Here is a 27,544-nt window from a genome sequence, read left to right on the forward strand (position 1 = left end):
ACAATCTACAACGTAAACTATGTTTTGTTATAGTGGACAACTTGCAAATGAGGGCTACTAAGTCCCCTAATATTTGTAACTTTATATAATTAAACATAATATATTTTTTGATATTATTATTTATAATTAAGTATAAATTTATAATCTTTATTAAAAATATATAATTAAGTATAAATATATAATTTTTATGTAAACTTTTTTATATTTTTATGTATAAATTTACGATCGAGTGATCGAATCTACTTAGAAATTCCACGCCAAACTTATAGCAGTTAGCTCTCAAAATTATGAGCATGATAATTCTCAAAATTAGAGTGTTTTTGAGAATATAAGTGTATAAGTACATGTTAGTTTCAACCAGTCTATTTTTAAAATATAAATATAATTAATTACTTATTTAATTCGTATAACACAATAAATTCATATAAAGAAAAGAAACTGGTTGAAACATCAATGACTTGATAATCTTATCTACATAATAGCGTTGATCTTATTTTATTAGATGATATTTATGATTTAATTGAATGACTAGTGAGAGAAATATATGCTAATTTATAAAATATAAAAAATAATTTTATTTGTTATGATGATAATTTGACATGGAAAGGTTTAGTGATAGCTTAACAAGTTAGAGAAATGAGAATATACACAAGATTACTTGTGAGAACAAAACTGAATTAGAAAGCCTCAAATTCATCGATTGCAATTACGAAAGAGGAAGAAACTTATTCCCATAAAGTTAAACAAGAAATTAAAGAAAAAAAGAGTAATGTTCAAGTGGATTTTGATTATCACTAATGTTAATCTTATATTGTTTTATCATTTTTGTTATTATAGTTTGACAATGTCATTTGGCATTTTAAACCAATGCAATTTGATGTCAATTTTATTTTATTGGCCATATATATACATGTATATGTATATATATATATATATATATATATATATATATATATACATGTATACATATATTTATATGTATACATTTATACATATATATGTATACATATAAATATTTATATATATATACATAAATATGTATATATATATTTGTGTACATGTATACATTTACATATGTACATGTATACATGTATATGTATATATATATATATATATACATATATATATATGTATATATATATATGTATATACATATATATATATATGTATATATATATATATATATATGTATATACATATATATATATACATATATATATACATATATATATATACATATATATATACATATATATATATATATATATATATATATATATATATATTCATTCATTCTTAAAAACTAAGTGGAGGAAGGAAAGAGGAGAAAAGTATATTGACGTTCAAGAATCTTGACTTGACTGAATTTGTTGATCCGATTTGATTCGAGGAATCAAACAAATTAATTAGAATAAGAGTGTATAACTAAAGTTTTCCCTAATTATTTCTCGATAGAGGGATGCCATTCAATAAAACAAATTAGTAGGGTCTTTAATGGATAAATTTCATAAAAAAAGATTAAAAAGCCAATGCACGGGTAATAAATAATAGGTCATTGCCATATACAACAAGTATCACAAGCAACACAAAGCGCAAAGAATCTCATAGATTGGTTGGATGATCGCACATTAAAGAAAAAGGTCCCCACAAGCAGGTGAAAACATAATAATCACCAAACACTTTGGTCTAACACAAAACGGACTCACTAAAAACTTTACACCAAACATCAAACCTTTAAGCGAGCCACATCAATGCCCAATAAGGCTTTTAGGGTGCTAGGATGGTTCTTGTTTCATACCACAAGGTCGACAACCAAAGCAGGACTATGACACGAAAAAGGAACTATTATGATCATTTTCCCTCTATGCAACTGCCATCTGAAAATGAAGTTTGAAAATAAAATTTCACAAAAAAAAACAAGACCATTTTTTATAAAGTCTTAAATGGATATGATTCAATGAGTTTGGAATTTAAGGAAAAGGACAAAACTGATAAAATAGTTATTACAGATACACTTGATATTTAAAAAAAATAAATTTTTTTATAAGAAAAAAACAATTATTAGGATGCTACAGAAAAAATAAATAAATAAATAAATAACTTTCTATAGAGGTCACCCAAACAAAAATTACTGCTTAAACAAGAAATAGTGCTCTTATTCAGCCCGAGTCATGTTCTGTTATTCAGAATAGATTTAACTTCCTATACTGAATCCTGGGATGTAACTTTGTGGATTTCATGTCATATCACCATCAAGCTTCTTCGCGTGTCACAGAAGAAAGAAAATCAACCTCGTGGCAAAACTACATGCAAATGATTAGAAACAAGACAGAATGAGAAAGGCTTTCTATTACATCCTGTTCTACACATAAGCCACCATAAAATCATCCCCACCTCAAGAACATGCATGCAAGAGTGACCCTTTCAACTTCCACTTGTTGGGTCACCGGTCGATCCAATCCTTGAAAAGCAGCATCATATAAAGCGGGACATTCACCGCAGCAACAATCACAAGCAGCCGTAGCCGAAACAGCCGCTGGACCACTGTTCTGACCTTTGATTTGCTTGGGCGTTGCATTTTTGCAGTGTCTTCTGGCTTTGACTCCCAGCTCAAGTCCACCGAGACAGATGCCTCTGCCTCTTGCAAATGCTTCTTTGCTGTTGGCCTCGAGACAACCTTTCTCCTGTCATGAGATCAGTCAGAATTTACAGAAATTAGGAAATTGCATCACCATGTATTAACACCAGGGAAAAAGCAGGCATTAGCACCAAAAATTTCCTCAAAACTGTCAAAAGCAAGATTCTATAGCCTGTATCATGTATTATAATATTTCTAATCAAAGTTTGTACACACCTCCCTGTAAACCCTGTATCGGACTTTGGGGCTGGGACCCTTGTTCTGGCCTTCTTGACAAGATGCATTGACCCATCTGCATCCCAGACCATTTCATATTCGCAATTCTCCTCTTCATCTTTTTCTTTAGATGTGGACATTAGATTATTTTTCATTGCTGTAATGTAGCTCATACATTTGTCAGAAAGTCCCAAGCCATTTGTTGGCCACATGATGATCAAAATGAGAGTTATGACAAACTGAGTCAGATACCTGACAGTATTAACCAAGGAGATACATTAGTGCAAACAGGTGGCAAAAGTAATCTCCTAAACAACCACAATAAACTAATAATAACAGAGTGAAATTTATAACAAAGGTAGTACCAGATGTAGATATGAGTTTGCATTGGAAGAAAACATAAATTAGTAGAAACAGCATCCTCTGAGTTGGTTGAATTTGATCTTGCAGACAGCAGCATGAATGATGGATACAGGTTTCCCTGCTGCCAGCTGACGGTTCCAACAGTGTGCTGCACAATTCATAAGATTAGACTCTAGCAATAAGCCACAACCAAAATATACTAGTAAAATCCTACCTCAGTTACAGTTCCAGCAGGTGTAGTGTGTACCACTGTACATTGATCATGATCATGACCTGACAACACAAGTGTCTGCAACAAGCAAAATGATGTAGAAAGGAGCTTGTGCACTTATGAAATCAATCATAAACTGTCAAAAAATAACAAAGCTTACAGGTCTGATGAGGTCCAGTAAATGGTTTGAAGTTTCCTCACTTAGATAGTTCTGATACCTAAACTGATTATATATTAGTTATACAGTACAATCACATGAGAAACCAATATGTTATGCTCCTACCAAATACTTATCACAAAGGTGAATCATGGATTTATGAGATTCCATGATCAGTTCCAGTATATAAAATTCTCTGAAAGAAAGATCAGACAGAAACCAAGACTTACGAGATTCCATGATCAGTACCAGCATATGAAATCCTCTGAAAGATAAAGATAAAATATCATTAGTTACCAATGTTAACATGTTTGTTGATTACTTCAGAGCAACCTGGATGAGTGGCCTAATTCATAATATGCATGATGGAGGTTATAAAGAAGCAAAATAATGAAGATACCTGATTGATAACAGAGGAAGAACGATGTGAACCACAAGGGGTGTCATCAGGACGATAAAGAGGGATGTGTGTCAACAAAACCTTTGGATTTGATGTGGCATCTAGAAAGTATACATAAGTGAGATAAGATTAGCATAATCCAAATTAAATGCAGGTCATCAGTCAAAATAACTCACAAACCATTAGATATGTGTTTGATAAAATCCCAGGATAAAGATGTTTCTTTTTCTTGTTTAGGCCCTGCATAATCAAAATTATCTTGAGAAAAATCCATACATTGAACTCATAAAATTACTTGTGGCCATATTAAAGCAACTACTAAATCATCAAACCTAAGCATCAAATTTATACTCCTCTAGATAAAGTAAACCAACTAATACAATGTCCCAAGAAAATTTATATATAGATAGTCATGCAAGGACTGAGAAGAGTATTGGCGAAAGCCTTAAGCACTAGACCATCCTTTTTCTACAAGAACTAAATTGTAGTAAGATAAATATCAAACACAAGTACAAATTTTCATTGTTTTCTCCTCCTTGTGGACTTGCTTATTTTCTTGTCAGCTTCCAAGTCTATGCCAAAATAGATCTCCCAGAAAAAAAAAACCTTCCAGATGTGCCACTTTAATGGAATGGGTGGTGAAGTGAGTTCATGGAATTTACCCATTTTAGAAGGCATAGCTCATCATGTATGCCTCTTAAAGCAACATAAACCATCACTTAATTGTGTGGAACAATAGAAAACAAAATAAACCAATCATAGAAAGTCTCATGATTAAGGGATTTTGAATCCCATAATTAAGGGAGTTTACAATCTCATAATTAAGAGAATCTATCCCCTATTTCAGGCCACTCAATCAGTATCAAATCAGCTCATATTATTAAAATTAATTAGAATAAAATATTATACAAAATCAATTTCCTTAGTTGTAAGGTTCTAATCAACCTATATATGTCTTCCTTTGCATATAAAAAAGATTAATAAATGAGAAAAATTATATTCTCTTGTGTTCATGGTATCATAGCCTACTTTGGGCCACTCAATCAAGTATCAAATCATCCCATATTATAGGAAATGAATTAGAATGAAATATTGTATAGAATCACTTTCCTTAGTTGTACAGATTATACTCAACCTATATATGTCATCCTTTGTATCCAGAAAAAATTAATGAATTAGAAAAATTATATTCTCTTGTATACATGGTATCGAAGTCTGGTTCCTATAGTAATCATTTTTTTTTTCTTTCAGCCTTAATTGTTGAAAGCCTTTTCCTCTATTCTACCACTTTCCGAATCAGCCCCAACTATTTCTTCTTTGTTTTCTCATGAAGAACCTACGCTACTATATCTAGAGAAGAGAATATGACACGGGAGTACCTAATTTGCTACAATCTACTTATATGGACCTTGCTAATGCTACGGTATATTTTTCAGCCCACAATGTTGCTTCATAGTTTTCAACTCAGCCCACTCAAATATGACAGCTCATGAGCATATTCTTTTAATAAAGTTACAGTTGTTTTAAGGTGCTTTTCTTCATGACCAAGGAATGCATTAAAAAAGTTAATTACCAGCTGTAAAACATTTAATTTCGAAATTTCCTATGCATGAAGGGTTGTTTCATGCACTAGTACTTATTTTAGTATTTAGGGGTTAGAAAGAACTTTAGAAACTGATGATATTGGCAGAAACTATCTTGGAGTGCTATCTTAAACTCTGTATCTCTTGGATGCGTCCTTGAGTGGTGAGTCTTTGTTTTTAGTTCTGCATCCTTGTTTATTATCCTTGGGGTAGTGATCTTTCTGTATCCCTTTGTGATTTTAAACTTGGTGGTGAGCCATTTTTTTTATCTTATTAAAGTTTTATCATGAGTTCGTTCCTTTCCTACTATCAACTTTCTTCCGAAATCCATTCTGTATTACCCCCGGTATCAGAAGATGAGACCAATGCTTCCATCTCCAACAAACAGCTTAGGTGACAATCCATCTTCTTACAATGCATAAACTCAACGGACAAAGCTTTCTTCATTGGTCTCAGCCCGTAATGTTATATATTCGAGGAAGAGGAAAGATCGGTCATTTAACCAGATCAACAACGACACTTGCAAAGAATGAACCCAAGTTCGAAGTATGGGATTCTAAAAATTCCATGATCATATGATGGTTGATAAACTCTAAGGAACCAGAAATTGGCCAAATATTTTCACCAATAGCAAGGGAGTTATAGGATGCTGTGGTTGAGACATTTAGATATAGGGAATTCAACCAAGTATTTGAGATTACAAACAAGATTAGAGAGCTTAAACAAGGTAATACTAATGTTACAAAATACTTTAATTCCTTGACGACACTCTGGCAAGAGCTTGATATTTTTTATAATTTTGAGTGGTCATGTGCTGTAAATAGTGCTCGATACATAAAAATGCTTGAGAGGGCCTTTCAAGTTTTGGTATGTTTAAACAAAGAACTAGATGAAGATCGTGGATGAATATTTATTTGGGAAGGATACATTGCTATCTCTCCAAGTTATATTCTCTGAAGTTAGGAGGGAGGATAGTAAAAGACAAGTCATGATGGGATCTTCCACTCCATCTATGGTTGTAAAAGATTCTACACTTATTATGAGAACTGAAATTATTTCTTTTGCTAACGTTGTGCAACGTAATCAAAGGAAGGGAGATGATAAAGGCAAGTATGATGTTTCTTTTGCAATAACCCAAGACACACAAGAGAAACCTGTTGGATGATACATCAAAAACCAACAAACTGGAAGAACAATCAAATTCCAAAAAAGGCTAATAGCAAAGGATTTCAAGTAGACAATCAATCTGCCACCACTTCTAAAGGAGCCGAAATGTCTCTATTCAGTAAGGAACAAATTGAGCAACTATTTAAGTTTCTAAACCAGTCCCAAAATCCTAATCCTTCTCCATCATCATCTTACTCTTTGGCCAAAGAAGGTAACTGTTTCACAGCCACGTCTGCTTCTTTTGGTCTCAAGGCTCCTTGGATCATGGATTCAAGTGCAACAAACTATATGACTAGCCTTGCACAATTATTTTCCTCCTACACACCTTAAACTGGAAACTCTAAAATAAAAGTTACTGATAGATCACTTTTTTCTATAGCAGGAAAAGGCACAATTGAAATTTCAGATTCCTTTGTATTAAATTCTACGCTTTATGTTCCCAACTTGTCTTGTAATTTGTTGTCTATTACCAAATTTGCATTGTGTTGCTAAATTCTTTCCTTCTTACTGTGAACTTCAGGACCTGTACTCGAGAAAGATGATTGGCAGTGCTAAAGAGAGTGAATGACTCTAATATCTTGAAGAAGATGCTACTTAGAATAGACAAGCTCAGTTGACAATAAATAATAACACTCCTACTAGTAGTGAAAAAATGTTGTGGCACTATAGACTAGGCCACCCAAGCTTTCCTTATTTGCAAAAGTTCTTACCTTCATTGTTCAGAAACAATAATAGTTCTCGATTTCAATGTAAAATTTGTCAGTTTGCTAAACATCATCACACTGTTTTTTCTTCTCGGCATATATAGTGACATTTGAGGTCCTTCTAATGTGACAAATCTGCTTGGAACCAAGTAATTTATAACATTTATTGATAACCATACAAGAGTATGTTGGGTTTTTACCTCTTAAAAGAAAAATCTGATGCTGAAAAAACTTTCAAGAACTTTTATACCATGATCCAAAATCAATTCCAAGCAAAAATACAAGTTTTGAGAACTGACAATGGTAAAGAATACTTTAATACCATTCTCGATTCCTACTAGTTAAAGCATTGAATAATCCACCAATCTTCATGTGTTGATAGCCCCTAACAAAATAGTATTGTAGAACAAAAAAATAGACACCTACTTGAAGTAGCATGCCCTCTTTTATTTACCACTTATGTTCCTAATATCTTTAGGGAGATATCATCCTTACTGCTTCGTATTTGATTAATTGAATGCTTACCAAAATATTTAATTTTCAAACACCTCTTAATCATTTATCTTCCATTAATCCACATATGAAACTATTTAACTCTCTTCCACCAAAGGTATTTGGGTGCATTTCTTTTGTCCATATTCATAACCATCATCGAAGTAAACTTGAACCTCGTGCATTAAAGTGTGTGTTCATTAGCTACTCTCCAACTCAAAAGGATTACAAATGTTACGATCCTATATCGAAAAAACACTAGTCACTATGAATGTCACATTCTTTGAGAACCAAACATATTTTCAAAAAATTCATCTTCAAAGAGAGAATTCTGACCAAAAAGATTGTTTTTGGAAACTGTCTCTACCAGTCCCTAATTCCTTGTCGAATTCATCTCCTACTTTCACTCTACCAAACCTACCTAGCCAACAACTAACTAGCCCTATTAATACTCCTAAATCCAAATCTCCAACACCACAACCCAAATCCCCAATACCATAACATGCTATTGGGCAGTCTAGCTCAAGGCGAGATATCATTATGATTGCACTTGAGCTTCGTGTGTATTCAAGACAGCGAAATCTAGAAAATATTGTTGTTCACCCTCCTGAGTACTGCTAAGAGTCTGAACCGATAGCAGATCCATACATAGACACAAGTAACTCCATTCCTTCCTCAGATCTTAATGTTCCTATTACCATTATAAAAGGAATTAGATCTTGTACAATGCATCCTATATCTAAATATGTGTCCTATCATAGATTGTCTCCAGCCTTTAAGGCTTTTACAACTCACCTGTCTGGTTTAGAAATTCCAAAAAATATATAGGATACTCTACTAATTCCAAAATAGAGAGGCAATTATGGAGGAGATGAGAGCTCTTCAAAAGAATGATACTTGGAGTGTGGTGCATCTGCTAAAGAGGAAGAATCCAGTGGGATGCAAATGGGTGTTTACTATTAAATATAAGATAAATGGTTCTGTTGAAATATACAAAGCCAGATTGGTTACAAAAGGATTTAATCAAACATATGGTACTGACAACCAAGAAACATTTGCTCCGGTTGCAAAACTAAATACTATTCAATTATTATCTCTTGTAGCTAATTTTGAATGGCTTTTACATCAATTAGATGTGAAAAATGTCTTTCTCAATGAAGAACTAGGGGAAGAAGTATACATGGATCTATCACCCGGCTTTGAAAATTTGTATGGCTCAAATAAGGTGTGCAAGCTAAGAAGATCTCTTTATCGTCTCAAGCAATCACCACGTGCATGGTTTGAGATGTTCACAAGGTCAGTTTGTGGCCATGATTACACTCAAATTTACTCGGACCATATAATGTTCAATAAACACTCAAATAAGAGAGATATTATCCTAACAAGCAATAATGTCTTAGAATTGGAGAAATTGAAGCATATACTAGCCAAAGAGTTTGAAATTAAAGATCTTGGATAGCTAAGATTTTTCTTGGGCATGGAAATACGAGATCAAAGAATGAGATATTTGTTTCACAAAGGAAATAAACCCTAGACCTTCTAAAAGAAACAAAAATGCTTGGTTGTAAACCTGTGGACACTCTAATAGATCTCAATCATAAATTAGGATGTCCTTCTCAAAAAGCCACGGTAGATGCAAACAAATATCAGAGATTGGTACTTAAGTTGATTTACCTATCTCATACTAGCCCAGACTTGGCATTTGCAGTGAATATAGTGAGTCAATTTATGCATTCACCACATAAAGAACATTTAGAGACAATATATAGGATCCTTAGATATCTAAAATGGATTCCAAACAAGGGATTATTATTCAAAAAGGACAATCATATGGAATTGAGGCCTTTATTGATGTTGATTGGGAAGGATTAGTAAGTGATAGGAGATCAACTTCAGAATATTGTACATTTATCGAAGATCATTTGGTGACTTAGAGGAGCAAAAAGCAGACAATTGTTGCTAGAAGCAGTGCTGAAGCAGAGTTCAGAGTAGTAGCACAAGGTATTTGTGAACTCTTATGGCTAAAATGCTTCTAAAAGAATTACAAATACCCACTGAAACTCCTATGAGACTATACTGTGACAACAAGGTTGCTATCAATATTGCTCATAATCCAATGCACCATGATAAAACAAAGCATGCGGAAGTAGATCAAAATTTCATAAAGGAGAAAATTAAAGAAGGAATTGTCTGCATACCAATGATTTAAAAAGCGCTAGGCGCCAAAAGGCGCCAAGGTCCAAAAACGCCCGAGACACTAGGCGCTCGCCCAAGCGCTCGCCCGAGCTAAGCGAGGTGCTAAAATATAAAAATATATAATATAATTAATAAATATAATTATTTAAAATTTTAAATAAAAATATGCTATTAAATTAAGAAAATCTAAGATACAAAATCACAATGTCACATTAACAAAAAGTTTCAAATAAATAAAAATTAATAATATTAAAATTAAAATAATATATTATTAATCTATTAACAATATTAAAAATTAATCATTTCAAATAAACTTAATAATATTAACAGTATACAGTATATATATACTGTTAAAAGGAAGTGTAAAGGGGTGCTGAGCTTGCTGACTGAGAAAAGAGGAAGCGGCAGCGGCGAGCGGCGACAGCGGCGAGCGGCGACAGCGGCGAGCAGCGGGAGCGGGAGTGGCGAGAGGCGCGAGCGGCGACAGCGTTTGCGAGCAGCGACAGTGGCGAGCAACGGCGGCGGGAGCAGGAGCGGCAAGCAGCAGGAGGCGCGAGCGGCGACAGCGGCAGTGTTTGCGAGCAGCGACAACGGCGAGCAGCGAGATCGGGATCGGGATCGGGAGCGAGGGTTAGGGTTCAATTGTCACTTATATCAGTTTTAGTTGGTTCAATTGAATCAACTAACCATCATAGACCGAACCAGGACCGAACCAGACCCAAAATTCTGGTTCGGTTGCCTTGGTTAACCCAGGCGCTGGGCGCTTCGGGCGAGCGCCTGGGCTCAGGCGAGTGCCCAGGCAGCGCTTGTTTGAAGCGCGCCGCCTGGGAGATTAGCGAGGCGCTCGGGCCTTGCCTCACCTCGCCCGAGCGCCTTTCAAAATCGCTGCTGCATACCTTATATTCCTACAGAGAAACAACTAACAAATGTTCGTACCAACGGAATTCAAAGGTCTTTATATGAGCATCTAACTAACAAGCTATGAATGACTGACATATCCGAGTAGAAAATCCCATAATTAAGAGATTCTGAATCCCATAATTAAGGGAATCTATCACCTATTTTGGGTCACTCAATCAGTCTTAAATCAGCCCATATTATAGGAAATGAATTAGAATGAAATATTGTACAGAATCAATTTCCTTAGTTGTACAAGTTGTAATCAGCCTATATAAATCATCCTTTATATATAGAAAAAATTAATGAATGAGAAAAATTATATTCTCTTGTATTCACCAATGAACATGACTTTTTTTAGGTATTTGAGTATAAAAGCCCCTGCAAGCTTGGTTGCAAACATATAAAAAAATGAGAAAGAAGAAAGGAGAAAAAGATAAAAACATTGATTGCCCTTATCTCAGTCGTTGTTGAATCAACTAAATTGAGAAGCCTAAGATTTCTGTGGTTGTTGAACAAAATCAAACAATCTAGTTCTCCAGGAGCTTTTTTATTAGAAAAGAAGACAAATTTCCTTATTAGGCAACATAAGTAGTTTCAATGATGTACCTCAATATTGCAACTTCTTATAAGCTCAATTGACAAGCCTCAACTTCTTCCATGACATACATAGGTATATTACTACTGAGAGCAATATCTTCAAAATCATACTGATCAAAAGCATTATAAAGCACGTCCTGACAATATCTGCATACCTCAAATCTACAGCAAACTTTGACAACCATATTCAACTCCAAGGTTTCAAATATTGCAATTTACTGATCATAATGCACCAATTCAATCGTGTAAAGGTAATACTGGTGTACCAAATATATTGGTTACACTAACATATCAATAAATTTGTAAAAATATTTTTTATTGGTGTACCAAGGAATTCTATATCATACCATAGGTAGATATTAATCTAATAAAATATCAAACCTCAGATTGTGTGAGAGGCTTGTTCTCAGAAAATAAGGAGGATAATATTTTTACAGAAGATTCAAGTTTCTTAATCCTCTTGTCCAAAATAGAAAGACAGATCTTTGGATGAATCACATATCCTCTAGGAACACAGAATCCTACAAAGAAGCTCTTAAGGCTACTGAGTCCATTGACCCCCCATCACTTGGATTCCTCAAAACAAGTGACTTTCCGGGAACTCTTAGCCACCAAGTTGCCGTAGTAAGACCTTTGACGCAAGCTTCCAAGGTTGAGGGAGTAAGAAGATTTAAAACTATGTAGTTTTAGCATATGTCTAAACTTTGGGAAGAAGCTATTCAAAAGTGGTATACAGATTCTCACACCTCTCATCTTGACTATTTGAATCTAGCCGAAACCACAAAACCCACTAGGAAAGAACTAGCCCACAATATCTCTGTCATTTATGACAGAACTTGTTTATCAAGCCGAGTAAATCTGAGAAATTTTAAACTCTTGCTTGAAGAAAACCATAACCTTGAAAGGTTATCCTGCACGAACCTCAAGTATATTATTCAATTCTTAAACGATTACATGAGGCTTGCATCCAAGACAGGAAGGCTGTTCATAGGCCCAGAACTCTCCGAAAAGCTATGGTCCAAAATGCTTGGAGAGTTAGGAAAAAGAATCAAGGAGGCGTTTGAAGCAAAATACAGGGGAAACATGTTGAATCTCGTATTTTGATGATGAAACTACTTGATATATGTTTATGATTTAATCTGCGTTTTGAGTGACGCAGGATGCTTTGATCAGGATGAGACAATTAAAGCAGGAAAATCATGTTGTGCCGGAGGAACATGTCAGAAGATTGGACGTCGGGCCGGTGGATCGGTCGACGTATCGACAGAAGGCTTCGGGCCGTGGACTCGGGCATCGGGCCAAGTAGAGCGGGTATTGTGCCAAGGATATCGGAGTTGCGGAGTCAACTGGCCGATTGGGCAATAGGCCGCAGGAGAGGACGATGCGCCGAAGAATCAGACGAAGCGTCGAGGGACCAATGACATGCCGGACAACTTGGTTAATTGCTTAGGATTAATTGTCTCGATCGAAGTTTTGTTTTAAGTGTGCAGGATTAACTACGATGAAAGATAGACAAGCAGCAGGAGTTGCGCCGGAGTCAAGTTCATGATCACGTTGGGAGTTCGAGAGTTCGACGGAAGTACGGACGATCGTCGGAGGTTCTGCGAGAACAGATCCGAGAAGTCCAGAAGCTTGCCAAGCGAAGCTCGTCGGAACTCGCCAAGTGGATCGTTGCAAAGTCCAGGAGTTTGCCGGAAGTCCGCAGAAGCATCACCGAGGGTTCATCGGATGATCGACGGAAGTTCGCCGGAAACTCGCCGGAAGAAGCGATTGACGTACCGAAGCAAAGCTGCAGAAATTGTCTTAGATTTAATCGTAGTTAGCACGGTGATTAAGTTAGAAATGGGAGGTGATCCCATTAGCTTAATCCTGGGGCAATTGGGCCCCTGAAGAACTCAAGTTGGGTCGAATGGTTCAACCCATTCGAACCCAAGTAGCTGTGGGAGGTGCAACCGCCCAGGCAGGGAGGTGCCACCGCCCAGGCTAAGTCTCCCAGCGAGACTGGGCGGTACAACCGCCCCAGCCAAGAGGTGCAACCGCCCAGGGCTCAGTCTCCAAGCGAGACTGGGCGGTGCAACCTCCTCTGTCAAGCGGTAGCACCGCCTGAGCTCAAGTTTCGAGCTCTGCCTGGTGATGCAATCACCGAGCTCAGTCTTCGAGCTCTGGAAGAGAAGTACGACCTCTCTGGCCAGGAGATGCACAGCCTAAGCTCAGTCTTCGAGCTCTGGCAGAGAGGTGCAACCACCTCTGGCAGAAAGGGGCGATCACCTCTGGCAGAGAAGAGAAACTTCTCTAGTCAGGAGATGCACCGCCTGAGCTCGGTCTTCGAGCTCTGGCAGGAAGGTGCAACCACCCCTGACAGAGAAGGTGCAACCGTCTGAGCTCAGTCTTCGAGCTCTGCCAGGCGGTGCCACCTCTCCAGTCGAGAGGTGCAACCGCCTGAGCTCAGACTTCGAGCTCTGCCAGGCGGTGCCACCTCTCCAGTCAAGAGGTGCAACCACCTGATCCCGGAATTTCGAGATTTGATCGTTTTGAGCTCGAAATTTGAATTGGGTTGGGGCCTATAAATACCCCACCCATTCAGCACTGAAAAGAAACAGACCTACACCGAAATCTTGATCTTTTCTGTGATTCTAAGAGCTCAAAAGTGTTGTAAAGCCTTTAAGTCTCCTCCTTCTGTTCTTCAAGTTTTCAGTTGTAAAGTGAGGAGAGAAAGGTCTGTAAAGGTTGTCTCCTGAGCCTGTCAAAAGGAGAGAAACTGTAAAAGGGAAGTTTGGCCTTCGCCTATTGAAGGAAGGCCCCTAGTTGACGTCGGCAACCTCGTCGGTGGAGGAAGCCAAAAGTGGAGTAGGTCAAGGCTGACCGAACCACTCTAAATCTCTGGTTTGCGTTTATTTTTGAGCACTTTATCATTACTGCAAACCTCCTCCATTACTACTGCTCTCTGCGCTCTCACGAACAAGTTCTAAGTGCTGTTCTTCCGAATCTGCATTCAAACGTAAATTCGTATTTTCGTACATTACAGTTTACGTTTACGTTTGATTCTGCAGAACTGTCTTCCGTGCTTTTACGAAAGAGTTTCTTTGCAGTTTACACTTACATTTTGATCCTATTGATAACTGCAAACTGTCCTCTACAATTTTACGAACGAGTTTCAACATTTAGACGTAAAACTGCATTTAGACGTAAATCGGCTTTCCTCTCACAATCATCAGTTCTCAGTTCACGTTTACGTCTTGATTTCAACTGCATACTGCCTTCTGCGAGTATACAAACGAGTTTCAAAGTTTAGACGTAAATCTGCGTTTAGACGTAAATCTGCGTTTAGACGTAAAACTGCGTTTAGACGTAAATCTGAGTTTAGACGTAAACTGCGCTTAGACGCAAAACTGCGCTTAGACGCAAACTGTGTTTAGACGCAAACTGCGCTTAGACGCAAACTGTGTTTAGACGCAAACTGCGCTTAGACGCAATCTGCGCTTAGACGCAAACTGCACTTAGATACAAACTGAGAATTAGCTTTTGCATCATAATAGCTTTTATTGAACGAACGCAGCTTTTGGTTTTTAATCGCTGTAAGATTTCCGCTGCACTAATTCACCCCCCCCCCCTCTTAGTGCTCTCGATCCTAACAAAACACTATAGGAGTAATCCCAAGGATACTCTTCTCCTACAAATACCTGGAAGCGGAATGCAAGGATGCTGCATTCAGAAGAGCATTAAAGGATTTATCATTCTGCAGTGAAATCCCTATCCCAGGATACTACAATAAGCCCGAGAGGAAGTATGGGGTAAGGAGGTCGACAACCTATAAGGGTAAACCCCACTCATCCCACGCCAGAATTGAGAAAAGAAAACACTTGATAAGGAACAAGAAATGCAAGTGCTACCTATGCGGAGAGGAAGGGCACTTTGCAAGAGAATGCCCTAATGACCGCAAAAATATCAAGAGAGTCGCTATGTTCGAGCAACTGGACATCCCAGATGACTACGAGATACTATCAGTACAAGAGGGGGAAAACCAGAGCGACGCAATCTATTCAATTTCCGAAGGAGATGACATAGAAGACCTACAGCATGGTATTCACTCCTTCACTCAAAAAATTTTTGCATTAATAGAAGATAGTAGAACTTAGTGGATAGGACCCGAGTTAGGGTACCGGGCAAGGATACAAGTTTCCCAAGCACAGGCCGAATGCAGACACATATGAGAAATCAACACCGAGCTACCACCCAGTCTGGAAAGGTGTAAATGCTGCAAAAGAGCATCACAGAAGAGGCACAGGAGGCATTGTCCCTTGTGCAAGATCACTTCATGCGGGATGTGTAGTATGTATTATTTTGACAAAAGAACCCCCGTCATGATGGAAGAACTCACAAGGTATGAGCCCAAAAACTTGCTTTAGCAACAACAAGATTTCATTAATCACTGTGAAGCAGAGATAAGGAGGCTCAAGATGGCTATAGAATCCGAACAACAAAAGACCAGAGAACTTGAAGAAATGCACGTCCAGTCCATAGCCATAGCCCAAGAAAACCTCCGTCTGAAAAACGAGGTACTAGAGCTAAAGGAAAAATATGACAAACTGGAAAGGGAAGTAATGGAAGTAGACAGACTGAGACTGGAAAAGGCTGATCTCTTAAAGGAAATACAAAGGTTAGGAAAAGGGGAAATGGAAGAAAGCGAGAAAGCCTTCGTCCTACTGGAAGAAGAAACTCAGAAAATCCTGTCCATGGAAACAAAGGAAACAAGTGGATCAAAAAGATCCAAGAATATGCTCTTTAACTTAAAGGTACAAATTGAAATCCTGAAAATTCCTCCTTTTGAAGTTAATGCCATACTAGATACAGGTGCCACTACCTGCTGCATAGACGAAAAAGCTGTACCAGATGCCGCGATGGAAGAAAACCTCTACATAGTACATTTCAGCGCGATTACCTCCAAAACTACAGCAAATAAAAAACTGAAAGGAGGCAAGATGACTATTGGGGATAACACCTTCAGAATCCCTTACACTTATGCGTTTACAATGAGGCTTGGGGATGACATCCAGATGATAATCGGATGCAATTTCATAAGGGCAATGCAAGGAGGAGTAAGGATAGAAGGTAACATAGTCACTTTTTATAAGAACCTTACTACGGTTAACACACTACCCTACATCCCAACCGCAGCAGCCATAGAGGAATTGGATCTCGAAGAAGATGACTACATCCAGATCCAAGAAGCAGTGTCCTTCTCAGCAGAAGCCCAACAGAGCGACAGTACTATCAGGACAAAATTTGGAGGCCTACTAAATCAACTAAAAGCCCAAGGATACATCGGAGAGGACCCCCTTAAGCACTGGGGAAAGAACAAGATTCAGTGCAAACTAGAGATCAAAAACCCCGATTTCACAGTAGAAGACAAGCCCCTGAAACACCTTACACCGAAGGCCAAGGAAGCATTTTCAAAGCACATAAGGGCCCTACTGGAAATAGGAGTGATAAGGCCCAACAAGAGCAGGCACCGGACGACGGCCATAATTGTCAACTCAGGGACAACTGTTGATCCGACTACTGGAATAGAGAAAAAGGGCAAAGAAAGGATGGTTTTCAATTACAAAAGGCTAAATGACATTACAGAAAAAGACCAATATAGCCTTCCCGGAATTAACACCATCCTAAAAAAGGTCAGCAATAGCAAAGTATATTCGAAATTTGACCTAAAGTCTGGTTTCCATCAGGTTGCTATGCACCCGGATTCAATTGAATGGACTGCCTTTTGGGTTCCTGATGGACTATATGAATGGCTTGCTATGCCATTTGGGCTGAAGAATGCACCAGCAATATTCCAGAGAAAGATGGATAAATGCTTCAAAGGCACAGAAGAATATATAGCAGTATACATTGATGATATCCTGGTCTTCTCTGAAAATGAAAGTGACCATGCCCGACACTTGGCCCAAATGCTAAAAATCTGCCAGGAAAATGGCCTGGTATTAAGCCCATTAAAGATGAAGATAGCAGTCAAGGAAATAGAATTCCTCGGAGCAATATTAGGGAATTCAAAAATCAAACTACAACCCCATATCATTAAGAAAATCACGGAGTATCAAGAGGAAGATCTCACTACCAAAAAGGGGCTCAGGTCATGGTTAGGGATACTCAACTACGCCCGAAACTATATACCTAACTTGGGCAAACTGCTCGGCCCACTCTACGCTAAGACCAGCCCAACTGGAGAAAGGAGGCTTAATGAGCAAGATTGGAAGCTCATCAGAAACATCAAAAATCTTGTTAAAAACCTCCCAAATCTGGAGGTACCGCCTGAAGGAAGTTTTATCATCCTCGAAACTGACGGATGTATGGAAGGATGGGGCGGGGTATGCAAATGGAAAAAACATAAAAATGACCCTCGAAACACTAAGAAGGTATGTGCATATGCCAGCGGAAAATTCAATCCCATCAAGTCCACTATTGATGCAGAGATGCATGCGGTCAGGAAGACTCTGGAATCCTTAAAAATATATTTTCTGGATAAAAGGGAAATCATTATCAGGACAGACTATCAAGCAATTATCAGCTTCTTCAACAAGTCTGCCCAGAACAAACCCTCCAGGGTACGGTGGATGGCTTTCGTAGACTATATAACAGGAAGCGGCGTAGAGATAAAATTCGAGCACATCGAAGGAACAAGTAATATCCTCGCCGATTCTTTATCCAGACTAATAAATATTTTAGTTTCAGGATGGCCAAACGAGCAAGCGTTTTTACTACTGGAAGCCACTCAGGAAGTTCAAATAAACCCGAACCCGAAGGCAACGGCATGTCTCAACCGACTATTGAAGACCCTGTCCAATAGTACCAACAGAAACTGGATGAGCTCAGATCAGGGATGCAGAGAGGAACCCCTTTCAGCCAGATCCAAGCCACCGAAGGAGAGCTCAGAGCCATTCAGAAGGAGGCCGCCTGACAAGCCTGTAAAGCACTACGTTGCTTCCACGACATCCACTCAGCAAAAGCAAGAGAGTACCAAAGGAGGAGTGGGGGAAGGGATAATTGGTACAAAGACTGGTTGCCAACTATCCTCCAACAATAACAACAGCTGGAAAGGGCGCTAGCACTCACCGAATATTCCACCCAAAGGATAAATAGTTTCTGCCTTTGAGAAAAGGCGAGTACCTCTCTTTGCACTGAGCCTCGGGGAGTCGTGCATAGATTGGAACCTAGTGTCAGCGCCTTTTTGCACCCCTGGTTTTAATAAAAACCACCGGCGCCTGCAGTTTTGCGCCCCTGGTTTTATGTAGAGGCAAAATAGAAAACTAGGAAAAGGATGTCGATGGGGGCCAATGACCACCCGATCCTCTTTCTGTTTCTCTATATAAGCCTTAGATCAGCTCATTGCAGAACACACGGAAGACATCCGAAGTTCTACTTTGAGTTCTACTTTGAGTCCCAAGTGCAAGATCAGAGTCTGTAAGTTTCTTTCTAGTTCTTATTACCTATCTCTGAAATTGTGTTTGGAAGCACGCTTCTTGTTATATATAGTGGTATGTAGAGGTGTTCAAATTTTTAAAATATTTAGAACTAGCTCTGACTCCTTAATAATTTTCCATGGGAAATAACTCATATTTTAGGGCATCACTCAGGCCAATTTGCGTTTAGGGCTTCAATTAGCATGATTTTGGATGAAATTTTCCTTTTGAATGATATCCTAAACAAGCAAGTTAATCATTATTTCTATTTAAGGTAAGGATTAACAATTTCAATATATTCTCAACCTAACATCAATTAGTTAAAATGACAAGTTTGATATGGGACCATGTTTTTTTTTCCTCCTCTGTATGTCGCAAACTTGTCCTACATGGAATTCCCAAGCAAAAGTATTATTATGGCAAGGCAAAGGCTTGAGCCTTGAAAGTCGTGAATTAGATCATTAAGAAAACAGCCCACCTCAATTTGACAACACTGTATAAGCTCCTAATCTTGTGTTTAGTTCCACAAAAGTACTCCTAATATGAGTTGGACCGGACCATCCAAAACGAGGTGGTGTGTGGCATGCACCCCCAGACCGCCATGTACCATCTGTTATATACCACTTTAGGTGGTACGACGATCATTGGCTTAATTCATATTGCCTCTCAAGATGAGAGATTTTCATTTATCTAAATCCTATTTTCAAAAAAATATTTAACTGATTGTACATAATCAAAAAAGGGAAGAAATTAGAACAAAATAGGGTCCTTTATAGATTTTTTAGAATGTTTAATTGATTATAATAAAATTCGGTACATACTAATGACCTGTCTAATTTGATTGTATATAACAAGTAAAGGAAATAAATTAGAATAAAATAGGATCACGATGGAAATCAGGCTACATTTCAAAGATGTGGAAAGAAAAAGGTCCGACCCTTTGGACTGATGATGAACTCAGGTTCAGGTTCAATTGACATTTTAGGGTAGCCATGTGTTAACATCCTGCACATTTAATATCAATTAATATCTTCTTTTTTAGATTGACAATAAAGTAGAATAAGGAAAGAAATAAGAGAGAATATTGCAAGAATCAACATCTTGCAATAAAGGAAGAGCATCATGCACAAAGAAGGAAGACAATTCTACAGAATCATCTTGCAAGAAAGGAAGAACATCATGCATAAAGAAGGAGAATAGTTTACAAGAATATTTTTGGAATCTTATCTTCTCAAAAGATGACCAAATACACTGTATTGAATCATCTTGATGTATTTTATTCCTTATTTGTTAATTTTTTTTCTTCTTGTATTTGTGGCTTATATAAAGAGGCCAAGCATTATAATGGGATCATCAGTCTTTTAGTGAAGAATAGTTTTATTCACTAATTGTGTGAGTAGTGCAAGACCACAGTTTTCTCCCCGATGTGAGCCGAAGGACTTGGAGTGAGCCCAAGATTATCCCCTACATTTCTCTCCTCTCCTAGTCTCAGCTAGCCTACAACGAAGACCCAAAAACTTATTTCTCAACATCAGAAGTCAATCAGAAGGGTGTCAAAGGGCTCCTCAATAATCTAGGTATGTGATTAAACTCCAACTTTGTTCTTTATTACTTATATTAATATTTCTACAATTCAGATTTCTTTTGCCTCCTCTCTCTCTCTCTGTTTTAACCCATTTTTTCATTTATATCCCACCCAACCATCTCTCTCTTCATATTAAGCATCCCCTTTAGGGTTGTCCTACATCAGATTATTAAAAAAATTTTGATAATATTTTATTTATTTTCCAAATTTTGGTGTATGATGGTGTCCTGACACTCAGTACACCAGTGTCATGTCCACTCAGGATTAGTACAATGACAGTAACTGAGATGACAAACCTTGGATGAGTCTATATTTTTTATTTCAGATTAGCAAAAGTGCATCATCATAGAAGCATAATCTACTATGATTTGCATTATAGTAAAATAACAAAAATCTGACCAAAGAATAGATGTAGCACTTAACTTCAACATGTTACTAATATTTTATAGATTAGAAGGAAACATGATGGGCAATTGAAAGAACAATAATCTACCATCGAGTGTTTGAGCATCAACAACGATAAAGTTGATCTTTCCAACAGAAATTTGGTAGTTTCTTGCTCCAAATTCCTTCTCATAATGACTGATCACCTGTTAGCAGGAAAACCTCACAATATTTAACAGTCTAGTCAAGTGAATCATTAGATGTAGCATATAACATTTAAAGAAAGAGAAAAAATGCTGTTGATTATGATTCAAGGGTTACTTCAGAATTAAATTGTGTTATTGACTACAAATTAGTTAAACAGACAGAGCTGTTTTTATCAAATCACAAATCAAGCACCCAAATCTTAATATATAGTCAATGTACAAAAACTATGTCATAATGTTTCAAATTAAAAGACAAAATCTGCACATCTAAAGTGCACATCAGACACACGGCCAAGAAACATAAAGATGACAAAAACAAGGACAAAGCATTTATCTTGTCATTCTTATTGAGGTTTTGAAAAGTACAGGAGATCAAGAAATAGTCTGGCTTGCTAGTTTATTTAATAAAATTTTAAGATTTAGGAGAATGTCTGATAAATGAAGAGAGATATGTAGAACTATTACAAATGAAGAGCTTTTTATAAAAATAAGAGAGAGATGTAGAACTATTCTAATTACATAGGGATTAATATTATAGATCACAGTATAAAATTTTGTAAAAGAGTACTTAAAAGTCGAATAAGATATAAAACAAATATCGCTGAAAATCAATTTGATTTTATGATTTGAAGATCTACAATAGAAGCCTTTTTATTAAGACAATTAATACAAAAATAAAGAGAGAAGAATAAAGATATGCACGTCTTTTATTGGTTTTGACAAGACATGTAAAGTTCCTATAGGTTTGTTATGATGAGTTTTAGAAAATAAAAGTATATTCACTAAATGTATTGATGTTATAAAATATATATATGATATTATACTAATGCTAGAACTATAAAAGGTATTAATATTGAGTTTTATGTTAGTATAGGACTGCTTCGGGATCCGCATTAAATCGTTAACATCCTATATTGGTGATGGACAAACTTATTTATCATATATTGGACAGATCTGCATTAAATCACTACCATCTGATATTAATTTAGTTGACAATAGTTTAAATAAAATTAAGTGTATACTTGAGTTATAGGGATAGATGTTGGAAACTAAAGGTTTTAAATTAATAGGACTAACACTAAATATATGAGATAATCTTAGCAATACTAGGAGTAAACAGAAGGATATACTTAAGCTGGATAGAAAAGAAGTCATAATAAGTAAAAAATTTTAGGTATCTCAGATTCATTACTCAATGAGACGAAGAGATTGATCTAAACTAACAACTAATTAGTTATAGTGAAGGAGGATGTTATTGATCTATCATGAACCTTTCAAGACCTCTGCTTCAGTCAAGAATTAAGTTGGATGTTCAAGTGAAGTTTAGCCACATCAGGATCGATACCCAACATGTTCTTCAAAGACCATATAAAGACCTAGGTGTTGGTCCTCAAAAAATTGATGAGTTCCAAGTTCCAACCTCTTTGCATCAAGTAATGCTGCTCTAATTTTGATGGTGTGGTCTGATCGGTTTCTACTAAGGGGGACTTCAATGAGTGTATTAATCGCCTTGGGATGTGGAGATGGCTTTGAGGCTTCAAAGCCTTCCTAAAGATCCATTGGGGATGGCATCTTCCTATGGAGAGAGATCACAGTTAGGTAATATTGGCGAGACTTCCCTCAAATTGCTCCTAAGCTTCCCAACTGCTGATCAGGAATTTTGAGTCAATATCACTACTCGAAGCCTATTCAATAATGGCATCATAAGCTGATAGGATATTGACCACCATGAATTTTGTTGCCATTGTTTTCGACCAAGGACTCAATCTAAACATCACGTCCAAGTTGATGATCCCAAGAGGTGAGATTGAGTCACCACGAACCCTGTTAGTGATGAGGACATTGGGATGAGTGGTCGAACTAATCTTCTGAAAGGCATCAAGATAGAGTATGTCAGCAAAGTACTTGTATCAAGCATAGCACTCTTCACAAAGGCATTTATCATTCTGATAGAGATGATGAGGGCGTTGTTGTGGTTGAGGTTGAGGTGCTCTGCCTCTTTTTCCTTGAAGGTGATTTCTTGATCTCCCTCAAGCCACTGACGCTTCTCAGTAGTGGCTCTGATGTAGGATTTGCCAAGGCACTATCTCCCTCGATGTCAAACAATCAATGATGACATCCATCTATCTTTTAACCAAGGTTCGCCATACCGATGTGTACCGCCCGGTACGGGCGGTACGTACCGGTCCGAGAGGCGATCGGTACGCGGACCGCCCTCTACCGGGCGGTACACCAAAAAAAGCCTGTATCGGGCGGTAACGGTCGAAATTTCGACCGTTACCATTCGGTAACGGTCGATTTCGACCGTTACCGCCCGATACCACTCGGTAACGGTCGATTTCGACCGTTACCGCCCGATACCACTCGGTAACGGTCGATTTCGACCGTTACCGCCCGATACCACTCGGTAACGGTCGAAATCGACCGTTACCACACTGTAGTAGTGCTACAGTGCTCCAACGGTCAAATTGACCGTTGGAGCCATTTCTCCTCCTATTTAAACTAATCTTCTCTCCCCTATTTCATTATACACTCTTAAACTCTCTCTCAAACATTTCTTTTCTCTCATAAACTCTATAAAACAACGATTTATGAATTCAATCGAGGTAAATTTGGGAAGATTAAGAGGAAGAACTTTCTAATCAAGAGGTATGAGTCAAACTGCTCGAGGAACTACCGATACCCAACGGTCACACTCGTCCGCCCAACGTGCAAAGGCAAAGGGGAAGGCAATAGCATCAGTTGCATCGTTGGAAAGAATCGAGTCGGGCGACGAGACACCTTCACAATCACATTCTCTTTCTCGTTCGGTCCAGAGACATGACAGCAACACGGATAGCAGTGCCTCAACAGATGATGGCGGTGATACCGGGCAGTCGTTGGTCTCGTCTGCACAACTTGAGGGTGGTGAATGGACTGAGGAGCAATATTTTACACATGCCACTCAAGATTCAGATCATGAAACTCGACAAGGTACTGGTTAAGTTTATGCGCGGAAGGGAAAGGAGAAGGGGAAGGCAGTGGATGAATATGAACAAATGCGACAGAGAATACATGATATAGACACAGAAAGAGACTCATCGTATTCACAGCCATCGTATTATGAAGAATCATATGGGCAACAACAGTATGGTGATAGTTGGTCATCCTTCTCTGAGCAACAGCATGATACAGAACAACACCAATATATGCCTCAAGAGCTGCCTCGGACAAATATGATTTATGACGATCAATCTACGATCAGTATCACATTGATGCATCAATGGCATACGGTGTATCAATACACTATGTCATGGGATCAATTTCATGATTGGGTCCAACAAAAGTATCATATTGATATGTATCGGATCGAGGACCCCGATCCACCACCCGTGGAGGCCCGTCGTTCGTTTTGGTAGTAGAATTAACAATCAGGTATATCTAGATATATGATTATTTAATTCATTTGAATTTTAGAGTTTATATTGTAACAAAATAGTCTAACAATTCAACTGATTTTTCTATAGATATTTCAATCTATAACGAGCTGAAATACGAACCTCGAACAAGACTACCTCAAAGCCCGAAAAAGATATGTGATGCTATTTTTACCAAATTTACATTGATTTTGCTAAACTTATACTATTACTATATTTATTTGTAACTTGAAAACTCTATCCTAACTTTTTTTTTAATTTTCAGGTATTTTCGGAGGGATAAATCGGTGAAATCAGGTGTACCGAGCGGTACACCTCGGTATACCGCTCGGTACGCCGTACCGTACCGCTCGGTACACCTGATTTCACCGATTTATCCCTCCGAAAATACCTGAAAATTAAAAAAAAAGTTAGGATAGAGTTTTCAAGTTACAAATAAATATAGTAATAGTATAAGTTTAGCAAAATCAATGTAAATTTGGTAAAAATAGCATCACATATCTTTTTCGGGCTTTGAGGTAGTCTTGTTCGAGGTTCGTATTTCAGCTCGTTATATATTGAAATATCTATAGAAAAATCAGTTGAATTGTTAGACTATTTTGTTACAATATAAACTCTAAAATTCAAATGAATTAAATAATCATATATCTAGATATACCTGATTGTTAATTCTACCACCAAAACGAACGACGGGCCTCCACGGGTGGTGGATCGGGGTCCTCGATCCGATACATATCAATATGATACTTTTGTTGGACCCAATCATGAAATTGATCCCATGACATAGTGTATTGATACACCGTATGCCATTGATGCATCAATGTGATACTGATCGTAGATTGATCGTCATAAATCATATTTGTCCGAGGCAGCTCTTGAGGCATATATTGGTGTTGTTCTGTATCATGCTGTTGCTCAGAGAAGGATGACCAACTATCACCATACTGTTGTTGCCCATATGATTCTTCATAATACGATGGCTGTGAATACGATGAGTCTCTTTCTGTGTCTATATCATGTATTCTCTGTCGCATTTGTTCATATTCATCCACTGCCTTCCCCTTCTCCTTTCCCTTCCGCGCATAAACTTAACCAGTACCTTGTCGAGTTTCATGATCTGAATCTTGAGTGGCATGTGTAAAATATTGCTCCTCAGTCCATTCACCACCCTCAAGTTGTGCAGACGAGACCAACGACTGCCCGGTATCACCGCCATCATCTGTTGAGGCACTGCTATCCGTGTTGCTGTCATTCTCTGGACCGAACGAGAAAGAGAATGTGATTGTGAAGGTGTCTCGTCGCCCGACTCGATTCTTTCCAACGATGCAACTGATGCTATTGCCTTCCCCTTTGCCTTTGCACGTTGGGCGGACGAGTGTGACCGTTGGGTATCGGTAGTTCCTCGAGCAGTTTGACTCATACCTCTTGATTAGAAAGTTCTTCCTCTTAATCTTCCTAAATTTACCTCGATTGAATTCACAAATCGTTGTTTTATAGAGTTTATGAGAGAAAAGAAATGTTTGAGAGAGAGTTTAAGAGTGTATAATGAAATAGGGGAGAGAAGATTAGTTTAAATAGGAGGAGAAATGGCTCCAACGGTCAATTTGACCGTTGGAGCACTGTAGCACTGCTACAGTGTGGTAACAGTCGATTTCGACCGTTACCGAGTGGTATCGGGCGGTAACGGTCGAAATCGATCGTTACCGAGTGGTATCGGGCGGTAACGGTCGAAATCGACCGTTACCGAATGGTACCGGGTGGTAACGGTCGAAATTTCGACCGTTACCGCCCGATACAGGCTTTTTTTGGTGTACCGCCCGGTAGAGGGCGGTCCGCGTACCGGTCGCCTCTCGGACTGGTACGTACCGCCCGTACCGGGCGGTACACATCGGTATGGCGAACCTTGGTCCCAATGCTAAAAACAAAAAGAAAAAACAATACAAGGCTTATTAGCTAGCGGGGACAGCTAACTCTGGTTCTAACTTGGAATTATCGACCACCACCACAATTACGAGGTCTTATTCAACACCCAAGATCAGCTCGATAGGAGCCTCGCCGACTTGTCCCATCTAGGCCGCTATGCTAAACTCCCCTAGCTTAGCAAACTCTTTTGACAACCCTTTCTACCTTCTTGCCCTCCTCAACATTGCCGCCTTTGGGAGGTGCAATCATTGAAGCAACCACTCCACATTTTGATGAGGTCTTTGAAATGATCACTAGGGTGTTCAAGGCATTTGGATGAGCTCTCTGAGACATTAGTCATAGGGGTGTTCAGCGACTACAATCCTAGGGTGGTCGGCTAGGACTCGAGCAATTGCTAGACGTCAGACGATAGCCATACTAAAAAGAGTTATAACCATGTCAGATACTCCTTTCTGTAACCCAATCGACTCTCGATACTTGATAGCTCCCTTCAACTTATGTTGTAGTCAGAGGAACTCCTTTAGCCAACGTTGGTCAACTCTTCAACCCAAGGGGCAAGGTCGGCATTCTCAAGCTAGCATTAGTCAACTCTTTAATCAAATAGGCAAGGTCGACATTCGCAGACTAGTTATGAGGGCCTACTCAGTGACCCATCATATCTCTAATCACTTCCTCAAGCTACTACCTATTAGAGCCGAGCAATTGTTTTAGCTCCGAGAGCTCCACCTCCTCCACAATGTATGAGCCCTTTCTTCCTCTTCAAGCCAACTAAGACCAATGTCGACTGAGCTCTTTTAAGCTCTAGTCAGCATGGCTAGTTTATTCTTAAGGTCCTCCCTAGGCCTAACGATTCGATTGGCCTAAGGCATTTAGTGGCCCAAAAATTATTGCTCCTCTATCAAGGGCTCATTGCTTTTGCTTATTCTACATCAAGGTGACATATTAGTCA

General features: G+C 38.2%; 1 protein-coding gene across 5 annotated transcripts in view; it reads right to left on the reverse strand.

Annotated features, from left to right (window-relative positions):
• Window positions 1-2,199: 2,199 nt before the first annotated feature.
• Window positions 2,200-27,544, reverse strand: part of LOC103973845 (uncharacterized protein C630.12) — a 32,995-nt gene continuing 7,650 nt past the window's right edge. For 4 of the 5 annotated variants that reach the window (XM_065079343.1, XM_065079345.1, XM_065079346.1 and 1 more), the window contains exons 5-13: window positions 21,160-21,256; window positions 4,166-4,225; window positions 3,986-4,086; window positions 3,816-3,850; window positions 3,589-3,646; window positions 3,432-3,506; window positions 3,220-3,365; window positions 2,855-3,106; window positions 2,200-2,684 (exon numbers count right to left, since the gene is read on the reverse strand). In XM_065079343.1, coding sequence (XP_064935415.1) covers window positions 2,444-2,684; window positions 2,855-3,106; window positions 3,220-3,365; window positions 3,432-3,506; window positions 3,589-3,646; window positions 3,816-3,850; window positions 3,986-4,086; window positions 4,166-4,225; window positions 21,160-21,256 — 1,065 coding nt within the window. In that variant the 3' untranslated portion in view covers window positions 2,200-2,443. The remainder of the gene's footprint in view (window positions 2,685-2,854; window positions 3,107-3,219; window positions 3,366-3,431; window positions 3,507-3,588; window positions 3,647-3,815; window positions 3,851-3,985; window positions 4,087-4,165; window positions 4,226-21,159; window positions 21,257-27,544) is intronic. The other variant, XM_065079344.1, reaches the window with a different exon arrangement.

This window comes from Musa acuminata, chromosome BXJ1-8 (assembly GCF_036884655.1).
Source record: "Musa acuminata AAA Group cultivar baxijiao chromosome BXJ1-8, Cavendish_Baxijiao_AAA, whole genome shotgun sequence".
NCBI lineage: Eukaryota > Viridiplantae > Streptophyta > Magnoliopsida > Zingiberales > Musaceae > Musa > Musa acuminata.